The sequence below is a fragment of the Bufo gargarizans genome, chromosome 3 (assembly GCF_014858855.1).
Source record: "Bufo gargarizans isolate SCDJY-AF-19 chromosome 3, ASM1485885v1, whole genome shotgun sequence".
Classification (NCBI taxonomy): Eukaryota; Metazoa; Chordata; class Amphibia; order Anura; family Bufonidae; genus Bufo; species Bufo gargarizans.
In genome coordinates, this window is record NC_058082.1 from 260,241,389 (window position 1) to 260,257,146 (window position 15,758).

Below are 15,758 nucleotides of genomic sequence, written 5' to 3' on the forward strand. Positions count from 1 at the left end.
AAATCCGAGACCAGTATTTAAAATGTGAGACAATAATTCTACCTGTGCACCAAAAATCATCCCTTGCGTCAAAAAATAATTGTTAAAAGTTTGAACCACATATAAGTTGGCTTAGTTTTACTCCAAAAATGCGCCAAGATTTCAGCACATTTTTCGGTTCATAAGGGTGCCCATTTTCCATGTAGCAACACCCCTTATTCACAAAGCCATGGTCTCTGTCAGGTTGTGGTCTTGAGAATAATGTCCTCTGGTGGGCCCAAAGAACCCCGGTTGGGCCCTGCTTGAAAACACATTTCAACAGACAATATTTTAGCTGGAAGATGCAAACAATGATTGTGAGCGCAGTTGTGATGCAGCTGAAAACTGTGTGCAGTTACTGTATAAAAAGACATGCATACACAGTCCAGTTACAGAATTTAGCCAGTTTATCACCTAATTTAAGGGTTTTTCCAAGATATTTTTATTGATAACTTACCCTTAGGCCCCTTTCAGACGAGCGTGTCCGGATTAGGTCCGGATGCGATGCGGATGCGTTCAGTGATAACTGCACGATTTCGCAGGCAAAGTCATTTAGTTTTGACTGTGATCGCGTTCAGTTTTTATCGCGCAGGTGCAATGCGATTTAATGCGTTTTGCATGCGCGTGATAAAAAAACTGAATGTATACAAACATTATCTCTTAGCAACCATGCGTGAAAAACGCAGCTTCATTCACTTCTATGGGGCCAGCATGTTCTATATTCTGCGATTTTCACGCAACGCTGGCCCTATAGAAGTGAATGGAGCTGCATGAAAATCACATCGCATCTGGAAGCAAGTGCGGATGCGATGCGTTTTTCATGCATGGTTGCTAAGAGATGTTTGTATACATTCAGTTTTTTATCACGCTCCTGCAAAACGCATTAAATCGTATTGCACCCACGCAATAAAAACTGAAATTAATGCGATCACAGGCGAAACTGAATGACTTTGCCTGCGAAATCACTCAGTTATCACTGAACACATCCGCAACACATCCGGACCTAATCCGGACACGCCCGTCTGCAAGGGGCCTTAGGACATATCAGCTGGTTGAAGAGATGGCAGCTCACTGTGCTAGCACAGCCTTCACTTTATTGTTTACCTGCTGGCCATCGACATCGCAGAGGTGAGAAGGTGTAATTACAAGAAGCCATCCCATTCACCTCAATGTGACGGCTCGTTCCTATACAAGTGTATACTACATAGACATCCCATTGAAGTAAATGGGATGGCTTCTTGTAATTACACCTGCTCACCTCTGCGATTCCAACGGCGAACAGGTAAACAATGAAAGGAAGGCTGTGCTGGCACGGAGGGGGCGGCCTTCTCTTCAACCAGCTAATCGGTGGGGGTGCCGAGTATTGGACACCTGTCCATCTGATATTGATGACCTATTCTAAGGATAGGTCATCAATAAAAATATCTCAGAAAACCCATTTAAACAAACACTGCTGTTCTGTGTAGCAGAAATTATCTAAATGATTTAATTAATTGCAGCTGGCTACATTCAAAAATAGCACTGTGAATGCTAGTTTGTTGATGCAGTAAATACAATTGCATCCAAACTGCGCTGTGTGCCGGCACCCTTACACTGTAGAACACCATAATTACGTAAAGGCTATGTACATCTTCGGAGGCAATTTTTTTATGATTGCATTTTACTCATTTATGGCTAAAAAACATTTTTCAATTGACCTTTATTAAAAATATTGAACCGTTTTGTCACAAAGGGTTAACAGTTTTTCTAGCAGTGTGACTTGTACTTTCACTTTGTGTGGTCATCTAATAAACTTTATATCTAAACTACTAAGAGGTCACATTTTTTATCAGTAAGATAAGAACGGAGCTATAATAAGTGTTTATAATGTTAGAGAGTAGAGATAAGGAGTCAGTCAGCTCCCTGTCTGACAGAGCACAAAGAAAATCCAGAGGCTGCTAGTAGAACATCTCAGCTCTGTACAGAAAAAAGGGCTCCATATTTTTAATAAAGACCAATTAAAAAAATAATTTTTAGCTCAAAATGAGTACAGTGCAACTGGAGGAACGATCGTAGTACCTGGAGAGGAGTGGCAGCGCAGTAGAGGTAAGTGAAGTTCTTTATTTTATCTCTGATCTGAGGTCTGATGCGGGTCTGGCACTAAAAAATGATCTGAGGTCTGATGGGGATCTGACGTGGAGGTCTTATAGGGATTTGGCATGGAAGTCTGAACTGAGGTTTGATGGGGGTCTGACATGGAGTTCTCATAGGGTCCTGGTATGGAAGTCTGATCTAAGGTCTAAAGGTGATCTGACATGGAGGTCTGATGGGGATCTGGCATGGACGTCTGATGGGGGGGTCTGGTATGGAGATCTGATGCGAGTTCCTGATTTGGGGTCTGATCTGATGTGAGCTCTGAAGAAAAATATTTTATTTTCTTATTTTCCTCCTCTAAAACCTGGGGTGTGTATTATCATCAGGTGCGTCTTATAAAATTTGGTACGACAAAATCATACAGAAAAAGGTCATCATGTCACTTAGGGCTGCAGTAAACGATTATTTTAGTAATCGAGTACTCCATCAATGATCATGTCCCCCAGTGCCATCAGATCAGCCCCTCCATGTACCCCACTGCCAGTCAGCCCCTCCATGTCCCCCACAGTGCCATGTCCCCAGCGCCAGTGAAATAAAATAATTATCTTTCCTGTAGGGGCGCCGCTCCACAGCTCCTTCCTCTTCTTCTCCGCGCGCTGCACTGGATCCTGACGTCACACAGCGTTGGGTCATAGTGCACGCTTACGTGCAATATGACCTGATGATGTGTCAGGATCCAGTGCAGCGCGGTACGGGCCGGCGGGTGACCACGGAGCGGTAAGTAATAGCAAGCGCTTCACTCCCGCTCCATGGTCACATGACACAAACGAATCCTTGATGCTAGGAATTAGCATTGATGATTTTTTTGTGTTGAATTACTTGATTCAATCGAGTAATCATTTCAGCCCTAATGTCAATTTAGCCACGGTGTGTGCCATGAAACCCAAAACAATAATGGCAGAATTTCTTTTTCTCCAACTCAAAATTTTTTTTCTTTTTTTTTTACAGTTTTACTTTATATTATATGGAACATTACAAAACTACAACTCATTATGCAACTAAGGGGTCTGGTATGGAGATCTGATGCGAGTTCCTGATTTGGGGTCTGATCTGATGTGAGCTCTGAAGAAAAATATTTTATTTTCTTATTTTCCTCCTCTAAAACCTGGGGTGTGTATTATCATCAGGTGCGTCTTATAAAATTTGGTACGACAAAATCATACAGAAAAAGGTCATCATGTCACTTAGGGCTGCAGTAAACGATTATTTCAGTAATCGAGTACTCCATCAATGATTTCTTTTACTATTAATCAAGTAATCTAATAAGAAAAAATGAATTAATAGACTGTTTTCCTTTATAAAAACAGATCAGACCCCCTGCCATCAGTCCCCAACACCCGTCGTTCCCCCTTGTGCGATCAGCCCAAGTGCATCAGCTCCGTTCCACCAGTGCCTTCAGCTTTGCCCCACCCCAGTGCCTTAAGCTCCACTGCCCCAGTGCCATCAGATCAGCCCCTCCATGTCCCCACTCCCCCAGTGCCATCAAATCAGCCCCGCCATGTCCCCACTCCCCGTGTGCCATCAAATCAGCCCCTCCATGTCCCCACTCCCCCAGTGCCATCAAATCAGCCCCTCCATGTCCCCACTCCCCCAGTGCCATCAAATCAGCCCCTCCATGTCCCCACTCCCCCAGTGCCATCAAATCAGCCCCTCCATGTCCCCACTCCCCCAGTGCCATCAAATCAGCCCCTCCATGTCCCCACTACCCCTGTGCCATCAAATCAGCCCCTCCATGTCCCCACTCCCCCAGTGCCATCAAATCAGCCCCTCCATGTCCCCCAGTGCCAACAAATCAGCCCCTCCATGTCCCCCAGTGCCATCAGATCAGCCCCTCCATGTCCCCCAGTGCCATCAGATCAGCCCCTCCATGTCCCCCAGTGCCATCAGATCAGCCCCTCCATGTCCCCCAGTGCCATCAGATCAGCCCCTCCATGTCCCCCAGTGCCATCAGATCAGCCCCTCCATGTCCCCCAGTGCCATCAGATCAGCCCCTCCATGTCCCCCAGTGCCATCAGATCAGCCCCTCCATGTCCCCCAGTGCCATCAGATCAGCCCCTCCATGTCCCCCAGTGCCATTAGATCAGCCCCTCCATGTCCCCCAGTGCCATCAGATCAGCCCCTCCATGTCCCCCAGTGCCATCAGATCAGCCCCTCCATGTCCCCCAGTGCCATCAGATCAGCCCCTCCATGTCCCCCAGTGCCATCAGATCAGCCCCTCCATGTCCCCCAGTGCCATCAGATCAGCCCCTCCATGTCCCCCAGTGCCATCAGATCAGCCCCTTCATGTCCCCCAGTGCCATCAGATCAGCCCCTCCATGTCCCCCAGTGCCATCAGATCAGCCCCTCCATGTACCCCACTGCCAGTCAGCCCCTCCATGTCCCCCACTGCCAGTCAGCCCCTCCATGTCCCCCACTGCCATCGGTCAGCCCCTCCGTGTCCCCCACTGCCATTTGCCCCTCCATGCCATCCATGGCCAGCTGTCCCCCTTCAGTGCCATGTCCCCAGCGCCAGTGAAATAAAATAATTATCTTTCCTGTAGGGGCGCCGCTCCACAGCTCCTTCCTCTTCTTCTCTGCGCGCTGCACTGGATCCTGACGTCACACAGCGTTGGGTCATAGTGCACGCTTACGTGCAATATGACCTGATGATGTGTCAGGATCCAGTGCAGCGCGGTACGGGCCGGCGGGTGACCACGGAGCGGTAAGTAATAGCAAGCGCTTCACTCCCGCTCCATGGTCACATGACACAAACGAATCCTTGATGCTAGGAATTAGCATCGATGATTTTTTTGTGTTGAATTACTTGATTCAATCGAGTAATCATTTCAGCCATAATGTCAATTTAGCCACGGTGTGTGCCATGAAACCCAAAACAATAATGGCAGAATTTCTTTTTCTCCAACTCAATATTTTTTTTAATTTTTTTTTTACAGTTTTACTTTATATTATATGGAACATTACAAAACTACAACTCATTATGCAACTAAGCCCTCATATGGCTTTGTCAGTTTGGCCTAGTCAGTTGTGGAAGTCAAAACACTGACACTACATACAAGAGTTTACATACCCTTTACGTAGAAGGTCAAATACTGCAAAAAACAAAAAAGGAAAAAGAAAATATTACAATACTGAACTTTAATAATCCAAACATAAACATAGTAAATAACTATATAGAAAACTGCATGGTAGAGATGTATTCAAAGTCATACAATTTTACAAAATAGCTTTTGTATCCGATTTTACCAGTTTTTAGGATCTCTGCATGCGGTCTTTTAATATACCAAGGAGATAATTATCTGTCCATGGTCATGTAATGAACACACGTCATAACAGCTAACAGGCTGCCGTAGATTTAAGTGTGCCGCATAGCATGGGCAGAAGATGCTGCACATATATTAGAGGCGTACAACTCTACATAAATTTGGCCCATCCTCCAGCAGCATAGGTGTAATCAAGACCAGAGTCCAATACGCCAGTCATGATAAATATCCCCCATCATTTTTAGCTAAATATTCCAGTTTTCACATTGGCTACCAGAGCAAACCATACAATATAGTAAGGAAATGTGTGTCTGTAATATGGCAGCCCCAGTGAACAATTTATGAAGATATATATACAGTTCTATAGGGATCACCCAGGTGGGACACTGAATGAAAAAAATGGAGAGATAAATATTAGAATTTTTTTTTTTTTTTTTTTTTATGGGGAATTACTTATGTTTTTTAATGTATTTAATAACAGTAATTCTGTAATGGTCACTAATGGCACATATTAAAAAGTTCTTATCTGAAAGAATACTATAATTTACCCGTGTGACATTTACTAGCACAGAAAATCACTTTTCTTCATTTATGTGCACTTTATATTTGCTTCAGATGCCAATTTAGGACTATAACTAATAGTAGTAACTGTAGTAACCTTTGTCCTTCCAGCATTTATAGAGACAGAAATAGTAGACACTTGTATGCCATAAATACATTGGGGCACATTTATTAAGATTAGCGTTTTTGACGCTGGTCTTAATAAGCCCTAAAGCTGGCGGTGGATCACTGAAGTTCTGTTGAGGAGCAGGCCTCTCCATAACTTCAGCGGATCCATCACCGATTCTAAATGGAAGACAGCTTCCATACTGTCTTAGGGCTCATTCACACAAACGTGTGCTGCTCTTTACCATATTGCGGACCGCATTTGTGGATCCGCAATACACAGGCACCGTTCCGTGTGCATTCCGCATAACAGACATTCACTTCAATAGGTCAGCAAATCCGGAGATGCGGAACGGAACACTACGGAAGCACTACGGAGTGCTTCCTGGGGTTCCGTTCCCTCTCTCCGCACCACAAAAAGATAGAGCAAGTTCTATCTTTTTGCGTTACAGACGGATCGCGGACCCATTCAAGTAAATGGGTACGCGATGCCCATACAGCTGGGCCACGGTCGGTGCCAGAGCGTTGCGGACCTCAATTTGTGGTCCACAGCACAGACTTCACACGGTTGCGTGAACAAGTCCTTCATAAAAGAACTGCCTATTCTTGTGTGCAAAAAGGGCAATCGGATATGATCTAGAATTTGTGAAACGGACGCACAACATGTGCTGTCCGCATTCCTCCAGGAATGATGCTTAGAGTCTTCTTTCAGACTACTCTCCCATTTGCAAACAGGATCTTTGTGGGTCAGTCAGAGTGAACATTGGGTTCCTGGTCACCACGATTACTTAGTTTAGTGTGGTGGTCAGCTCTAGGAAGAGACCTTCTCACATTTCAGAATTATGGAGGCCACTATGATTTTGGGAACTTTCAATAGAGCAGATATTGTTTCTTATCCTTCTTCAGATCTGTTCCTCCTGTCTCTGAGCTCTACAGACACTTCTTTCCTCCTCGTGGCTTGGTTTTTGATTTGAGATGTGGTGTCAGCTATGAGACCCTATATAGACAGGGTTGTGTCTTTCCAAATGATGTCCAATCTACTGAATTTTCCACAGGTGGACTCCAGTCAAGGTATAGAAACATCTCAAAGATGATCAAGCGAAATGCGAAATGGGATGCTCCCAGAGCTTAATTTCAAGTGTCATAGCAAAGGGTCTGAATACTTATATCCATGCTAAATTTAAGTTCCTTTTTAATAAATTTGCTAACAATTGTAAAATTGTGTTTTCACTTTCTCATTCAGAGGTATTGAGTGTAGAATGAGGGGGACTTTCCAAATGCACTGTACCATAGAGCAGCCCTATCCTTCATGCGTAAAATATGTGAATTGTACAGTTCTAGTAATGCAATGGTTACCAAGCTGTGGCTCACCAGCTGTTGTGAAACTACAACTACCAGCATACCATGGTAGCAACAGATTTTGTAAGCCACAGTTTGTACACCACTAGGGAATGGCACTTGCTTCAAATTTTATTGCATTTTATATTATCCTTGTATATACGGAGGTGTATATTTTTCCAAGCTATATAGTTATGTTTAGAGAAATGGAAGACAAAGAACACCCTTACCCATATAAAGATTGTCTTCAGCTGGATCATCCAACACCTGTGAAATAAAATAAAAAGAAGCAAATTATTAAATAGAACACGTTAGGTATATTTTTGGAACAATATATATTTTATAAATGTTTTAATACAAAAAAAAATATTGGCAACATAAACCATAACATTTTCAAGGCTGACTTCACAATGTGGAAAGAAACATAGAAATATAAAAGATTGACGGCAGAAAAAGGATTTCTTAAAAGGGTGATTCCTTAAAGGGAACCTGTCCCCATTAAATTCTGTGTAATCTACACACAGCATGTTATAGAGCAGGAGGAACTGAGCAGATTTTTATATGATTTATGGGAAAAGATTCATCATAACGTGTTATTTATTTCATTTAAACCTCTGCTTTTTTTAACTCATGTGAGTGGTCCTACTTACTGACTGACCATATTTTTGTATGCTCACTCAGATCACTGCTGTCAGTCAGTGAGTAGAACAGCCCACATGACTACAAAGCAAATAAATAGACACTTTTAAATCAATAAATTACAAGTTTTTCCAATTTTTCCTATAAAACAAAATTGATATATATATATATATATATATATATATATATATATATATATATATATATCAATCTGCTCAGCTTCTGGTCTATATCATGCTGCCTGCACATTGCACTGTATTTTTATGACACGTTCTCTTTAAATAGCACTGCGAATGGGATTAAAAAAAAGTAGCAGTGAGCAAAAGCTTATTAAACTACAGTGTTCTGCAATCTGAAGGAAGTTATCCTTCCTTCAGATAGATTGCAGAACACTGTAGTTCAATAAGCTTTTGCTCACTGCTACTTTTTTTAATCCCATTCGCAGTGCTATTCATCCTGAACCCGTCAGACACCTATGCTAATTACAGATTCCACAATCCATAGACGCAGTGGAGGTCCGACTGCTAACTTTTCTATAGGAAACAAATATGTTTTAGAACTCTACATACAGATTTATCAATATAATGATGAAGCACTATCTGGTCATACAGACTGCTATTATGAGCTCCATATGTTGCATCAAGGCAAAAGTTACCGCCTTAAAACTTTATAGTTGACTTTAGAATGCTAAGAACATTGTTGGATATTCAAAAATGAATTAACTCTTTATACATACCTCCACCAATCTGACAATATTAACATGGTCCAACTTTTTCAAAATTGCTATCTCTTGATAAATCCTGTCGAGTGGAGCCATTGGCTTTGCTTGGTCTCCAGGTGCAGTTTTTGATCCTCTGGGGGGTGGTCTGCCTATGGAAATAGAAAAATAGAAGAAAATTATTTTTAAAAAAAGCTTTCAGTAAAAATGAGGTGTAATGATGTACAAAATGTGCTTAAATATAAAATATGTGAAACACCTTTATAACTAATGGTGGTATGGCATATCATTTGGTGTTGCCACCAGTTTCCATTAATCTCTGTGAGAAGTGTCAGTTAGAAAAGCCAAGGAAAGCTTCATCTAGCCCGAGAGACGTTTACTGGCATATACATCTTTTAGGTTTTTGAGCACCCCACTGCTGCGGTAATGAAAATATAACACTTTTCCGGTATTGAGTTCCGTCCTAGGGGCTCAATACCTGAAAAAAACTGATCAGTTTTATCCTAATGCATTCTTAATGGAGAGCAATCCGTTCAGTATGCATCAGGATGTCTTCAGTTCAGTCACTGTACGGTTTTTGGACGGAGAAAATACCGTAGCATGCTGCAGTATTTTCTCCGTCCAAAATTCCGGAACACTTGCTGTGGCATTATTTTCCATTGAAATGCATTAATGCCGGATCTGGCCCCAAGTGTTCCTGTAATGGATCTCCTAGCACCCCGACTGGGTACCTCTGTTGATGGATGCTCCTAGTCCTTCCCGAGGGCTCCAAGCACTCCGCTCGACAATGTAACCACCACAGACCCCACGAACTGCCACAGCTTGGTTGGAGTCTCGCCGTCCTCCACCCACGCTGGACCCAAGAGTGGGCTTCAGCTTCCAGTGGGTAAATATCTCCTAAATCTAGAGAGCAGGAACCAGGAACAAGCTCTTAAAGAGCTTATACTCAGGGGAGCATTGTGATATAGCAATCCCCAAGAGTGTAGTTATCCCATCCCCCAAACATGAGCCAACACTTCATGAAGGGGTTAAGCAGGTCTCTTTAATGAGCACAAAGGCATTTCTTATATACAGTTTTTCCCACAAGATTACCACCCACGTGGACCTTGTGGAGCACAGGACACAAAAGTCACAACAGCATATCAACACAGTATTGTACAGTTAGACATTCCTAGCTAATATAGAGATGTGGCTGCCTCCTCAGTCTTGCACTCCTGACCACCCTGTCTGCCTCATAGGCTGATTTTAATTAGTGTTAGTACATAGTCTGGCCTGCTCCCCTTCATTCACTGAAGCCATTGCACCAGGAGTGGGATAGTTTGTGGACTCCCACTGCAGTCCTTGGTAGCTGTTGGCGCCGGTGGTGTTGTGGAGTGGGCCTGCTGTGTAACCTGCACTCCCTGGTGTATGGTAGCCATCTTGGCACCTAACAGGTAGGATTCAATGTAGGAATGTGGAACCTACACTCCCTGAAGTGTATGGTAGCTGTTATGGCACCTAACAGGTAGAATATAGCGTAGGAACCCGTCTAACAGAGATCGCCTTGACGCTTGGCAGACGGGCTTGGATAGTTTTGTACAAAACGATTTGCCAAGTATCTCGCACTTATAGTGTAGCACTTGTTATTATTATGCAATTTTGTACTCTATATTGCAGTCAAATGTCGCATTGCATGTTTTTTGTCTCTCTATGTTGTTCCCTGCTATAGCAATGCGCTCCTGCGGTTTGGTATGTGCTGACTGACCCCCTTTTTTTAGGTTCTTCTTTGCAGTTTGTCTTGGAGGTGTGGCTGCCTCCTCAGTCTTGCACTCCTGACCACCCTGTCTGCCTCATAGGCTGATTTTAATTAGTGTTAGTACATAGTCTGGCCTGCTCCCCTTCATTGACTGAAGCCATTGCACCAGTAGTGGGATAGTTTGTGGACTCCCACTGTAGTCCTTGGTAGCTGTTGGCGCCGGTGGTGTTGTGGAGTGGGCCTGCTATGTAACCTGCACTCCCTGGTGTATGGTAGCCATCTTGGCACCTAACAGGTAGGATTCAATGTAGGAATATGGAACCTACCAAGTATCTTGCCAAGTATCTCGCACTTATAGTGTAGCACTTGTTATTATTATGCAATTTTGTACTCTATATTGCAGTCAAATGTCGCATTGCATGTTTTTTGTCTCTCTATGTTGTTCCCTGCTATAGCAATGCGCTCCTGCGGTTTGGTATGTGCTGACTGACCCCCTTTTTTTTTTTTTTTTTTATTCCTAGCTAATGTACACAAACCCCCCTCTGCCTGTGATACAATTAAAAAAATACAATGGGCATTGTCTGACGCAATCAACAAATACAATGGGCATTGCCTGTGACACAATTACAAAACACAATTAACTTAATCACTCACAGGTAGAAAGCACAAATTTTTCCCAAAACACAGAAAACACCTCAAAACCTCACATATTCCCATATATTATATTGACCTGGGTGAACATCATATCAAAAAAATCACTCAGATCCGAGCAGGGTTTCCCGAATTCCATGAAAGTTATATTTGACTGACCGCAAGCATGGCTTTCCTGCAAAAAACAGATTTAGGCTGTGCGGCCGGTCTATCTTCTACTTCAAAGTTAGTATATGGGCCATAATCCTGAGGCAACAGGCTGGCAAACAGGCCCCTCCAAAACCCAGTGGCGAGGTTATTTTCGCCACACATCCCCCATTATTTTCCATTGAAATGCTGGATCCGGCCCCAAGTGTTCCAGGAAAACGGATCCGTTTTTGCGGTCTGAACATGCACAGACCTTTAAAAATGTGAAAAAGATAAATACCGGATCCGTTTTTTCCAGATGACAACTGGAGAGACGGATTCCGTATTGCAATGCTTTTGTGAGACGGATCCGCATCCTGATCAGTATACAAATGGTATCCGTTTGCATACAGATTGCCGGAACTGCCTGCCGGAATCCAACAACGCAAGTGTGAAAGTACCCTTAGTGAGGATATCATAAAATGGCATAATCAAACTTCTGTAGAACTTAGCTTCACTATGCACAGTACAGGCTGATAATCCAATAGAGAATCCAATTAGAAAATAATAATAATAATAATAATAATAATAGATCGTGGTCTATATACATGGAATACGTGTCCCTAGCACCCCATAAGCATGAAAGCCATGTTTCCAAATCAGAAAATAAACTGTAATCTAGTTGAACAAAACACATTATTTTGTCTTTAATGTCACGGCAGTCATGATACTATATGTAACACTTTTACATTAATTAAAATACTTACGTGGGAAACCATATTGCTTCAATAATCTCTTCTTCGATAGCACTTTCATGGCCTAAGAAAAATAAAACACAACATGCAATCATAGTATTTTACACTGCTCTTCAATTATGATTTCTGTGCAGATAATTGGTGCTCCTAAGGAAATATTTCCAAATAGCATGGGTGTTAATTAGATTGCAGTTTCTTATAAAGGTGTTTTATGTGCAACTCAACAATCCCTCTCAGTTCTGTATACTATTCTGTGGGGATTGTGAACAGGATTACAAAACCTAGTACTATGAAAAAAAACGGGGTTTATAGACTGCAGGCTAAACCAATTAGATGTGTCATTTAAAAAACGTGACAATATTAAAATCACAGATTTCATACATTCATATAAAAGTGCTTTTCCTATGGCTCACACAGACAATATAGCATAATACTGTGACCACCCAGTATAAAATAAAGACAGCTGTAAGTAATCTGAATGCAAAATGAAATAAAATAAAAATAAAATAAAAAAAGTATAGGCATGTAGCTAATGAGTGAAGATAAACCAAAATATAAAATAAAAAATGTGGCCCTGACAGATTTAACAAAAAGCTTTCTTAGGCTCTATTCACATGTGCGTTGGAGCCTCTGTTGCAGACGTTATTATCATGTTTGTCTAAAAAATAGCAGTGCATGGATTACAATATGTTTTAATTGAACACCTGAATTTCTATCTTTCTAATGGTTTTAAGCTATTTTCTGCCCCAAAGTGCATTTTTGTTTCTTTTTTTATCCATATTTTAATTTTCTGCTGACTTAAATTTAGAATCTGACCATTCATAATAATTATCATTTGTTTTAAACGCATCATCCACGGAAATCTTAAAGGGGTTTTCTGGAATTACTATGGTTTTTAACAGATATTCTCATGTAGCTGCTTACTGCATGTCCATAATCCTCCTCCTTTCTTCATTTTTATTTTTATTTTATTGATTTAGTCACTCCATTCTAACCCCTTTTCACCCCTCTGGTTTACTCACATCCTGTATGTAGTACTTCCTGTTGCTGTATCCAACCAAACCCATGATGCACTTCTCCTTTCTCTGCCACACCTCCAGCACTGTCCAGCTAGTTTATAGCTCCTCCCACCGAGCTAACTGCATTTAGAAGATATTTATTTCTGCCATATTTTGGGTTTTCTTCTACCTTTTAAATGTTATGTACTTTCGTAAAACTGGCACCCATCATTTTTTGGTTTATTAACCCACCATATTCTGACCACTTCATCTACCTTATATTGTAGTATGTTAAGTATAATGATATAAAGCCAGTATTTTAAACCTCAGCTCAATATATTTGTGATCACAATATAATACATGCTGGGACTTGAAAGCTAACCACAGATACAATCTTTTGAATGTGGTAGAAGGTTTACATAGCCTTATTATCTACTCTCAAATATACAAAAGCCTAAACCTTAATTGATAATGCGATTCAATTACCAAAAGGTCACATTTCCAATTAAAAGATAGAGGGGAAAAATCAAATATTTTAAAATACAGCCCTACTGAGACACGACGAGATAAAGAATGCCAGCTCGACAGCTAGCAACTGTAAATTACTTTTATTCTAATGCAATTCAAAACATCGTCCCACAAAATGACTTTGTCATATGTCTGCACTAAACTCTAAATGACAAAATACTTTACGCAAGAAAATATAATGGAATAAAGATTTATTTATTTATTTTGTTTACACAATCAACTGGAGAAAACTTCCAATGACAGCCTCATTTACACAACCTCTTTCACCGGGTTCTTGGTCTGTGTTTGATTTTTGCTGTTGAAAAATCTCTAAAGAAAAATCAATCTGGAAAAAAGGCAATAACTTCTGATTATGGAAAAAAAAAAAACGTGCATGCAACAATCACACTGCGTGAGCCCACGGTTGGGTCGGCTTCACAAATAGACAATTCAGTCCTGTATCCGTATTATGCCTGCAGAACTGTGAGGCACCAATAGGATAATAAACACACCACAGCAGTACTACTGGACTTCACGTCAACGCAATGTACTGTAAAACGTGGCTGCAATTCATGCTGCCCATTGAAATAAATCAGGATTTATGTATTTCAGTGATCCCCATTACTGCTCCATTGAGGCCTATTTGCAAAGATCCACCAACAAATATGGTTCTTGGCTAATAGACAGGGACAGATTATAAAGAAAAGATGCAATTGCCCAATGTCCTCCACCATCTAGGAGCCCCCCATCACCCTCTACCCAAATATGTTTTACAGACCCTCCTAGCAGCAACACAGAGAATATACAACTTCCTTCTCTATGTTTGACTATCTGAGGCTTCATCTGTCTGAAATAGTAAGAAGTAGAAGAAATCCAGCGGGTGAACACTCATTTATTGACACAGAAAAGGGAGGGAAAGTGGCCACCAGACATCTCACATGCTATCTGAAACATGCCCTGGCCTTGTCACCTCAGCAGACATCAGGGTCAGTTTTCCTGCTCCTATGCATACTAGATTGTCAGTGGATCCTGTTATCGTTGGTGGGATCTGCTGGGAATGATCTAATGTGTATTCTGAGCTTACTTTAACCACACATTACATGAAGATGTTAATGGGGAGGGGGCCTCTATAATATAGTCCAGGTCAGATAACCCCCCTCAGCTCAACATGGCCTAAAACTTTTTTAAATTCTATTCAATTTTTTTTATGTAGCATAAATGTGAAAAAATGTGTGTATTCTAACCCTTTAATTGGTGCTTTTTAACCCATTAACACCCACAGTGCTTTGTCTGTAGGTGGACACTTTTTAGTGATTTTGTGAATGTAATGGTTCACCCCGAAAATTTTGCACCATTTTATTTCTTGTAAAGAAATATAGATTTACATTGGTGCAGTATTAAAGCCCACAGCCTGGTTATGTGGAGGTAAGGCAATTGGTACTTTTTGGGTAAAACCAGTGTCTATAGTGCAAAGAGCTAGTAGTCAAAGATTAAATATATGAGATTGTAGCAACACAAGGAATCTATTATCTGCAAACTACATTATCTCAAGAGAGGGACTGCCACCTCTCAACAGTGGATGTGATACAGGTAACTAGTATATGAAGGGTGAATTCACACAATGCAAATATGTTTCAGATATTTCTGTGACCTCTCTCTTCATCTAAATTGGGCCCCATTCATGGAAATGGAACCGTTTCTGATCACAGAAATGTATGCAACTTATCTGCCACATGTAAATGTACCCTAAATGCCGTCTGAAAAGTGACTGAATGCATTACTGTGCCAGTAATGAATTCTTCAGGGGAGGCCCCGATTATGGCGGGATTCCCTTTCAGGTGAAGTGCTCCCCCGCTAAGGGTAAATTCTGTACAGTAAGTGAAGTTACCAGTGAATGAGCTCAGTCTTAGATTACTGAAGGAGAATCTTATGTCTATGTATGAAATCTATACAAGCTTTCTCCACTGTAACATCATAGCATACAGAAGCTTGCAGATTTTTTGTGAACTTCTATGCTTTTATCATGCCTGCAGCTTCTATGAATGGTCACTGGTGATATCCTCAATGCATGTGACTGCAATTCTAAGAGTAATGGCTGTCCTAAAAGTAGGAGTGACGCATAAGCAGGAATTGGATACACGGGAGGACATTCATTAAGACCAGATGTGGACCCATTAGGATCAGATATGGACCTATTCTCTTCAATGGGGCTGC

At 41.5% G+C, this 15,758-nt stretch overlaps 1 protein-coding gene across 2 annotated transcripts in view; it reads right to left on the reverse strand.

Annotated features, from left to right (window-relative positions):
* The window catches only part of CAMKK1 (calcium/calmodulin dependent protein kinase kinase 1), a 245,382-nt gene that overhangs the window by 92,979 nt on the left and 136,645 nt on the right, over positions 1 to 15,758 (reverse strand). For both annotated transcript variants that reach the window (XM_044285140.1, XM_044285139.1), the window contains exons 5-8: positions 12,052 to 12,103; positions 8,791 to 8,924; positions 7,646 to 7,682; positions 5,219 to 5,240 (exon numbers count right to left, since the gene is read on the reverse strand). In XM_044285140.1, the coding sequence (XP_044141075.1) occupies positions 5,219 to 5,240; positions 7,646 to 7,682; positions 8,791 to 8,924; positions 12,052 to 12,103 (245 nt within the window). The remainder of the gene's footprint in view (positions 1 to 5,218; positions 5,241 to 7,645; positions 7,683 to 8,790; positions 8,925 to 12,051; positions 12,104 to 15,758) is intronic.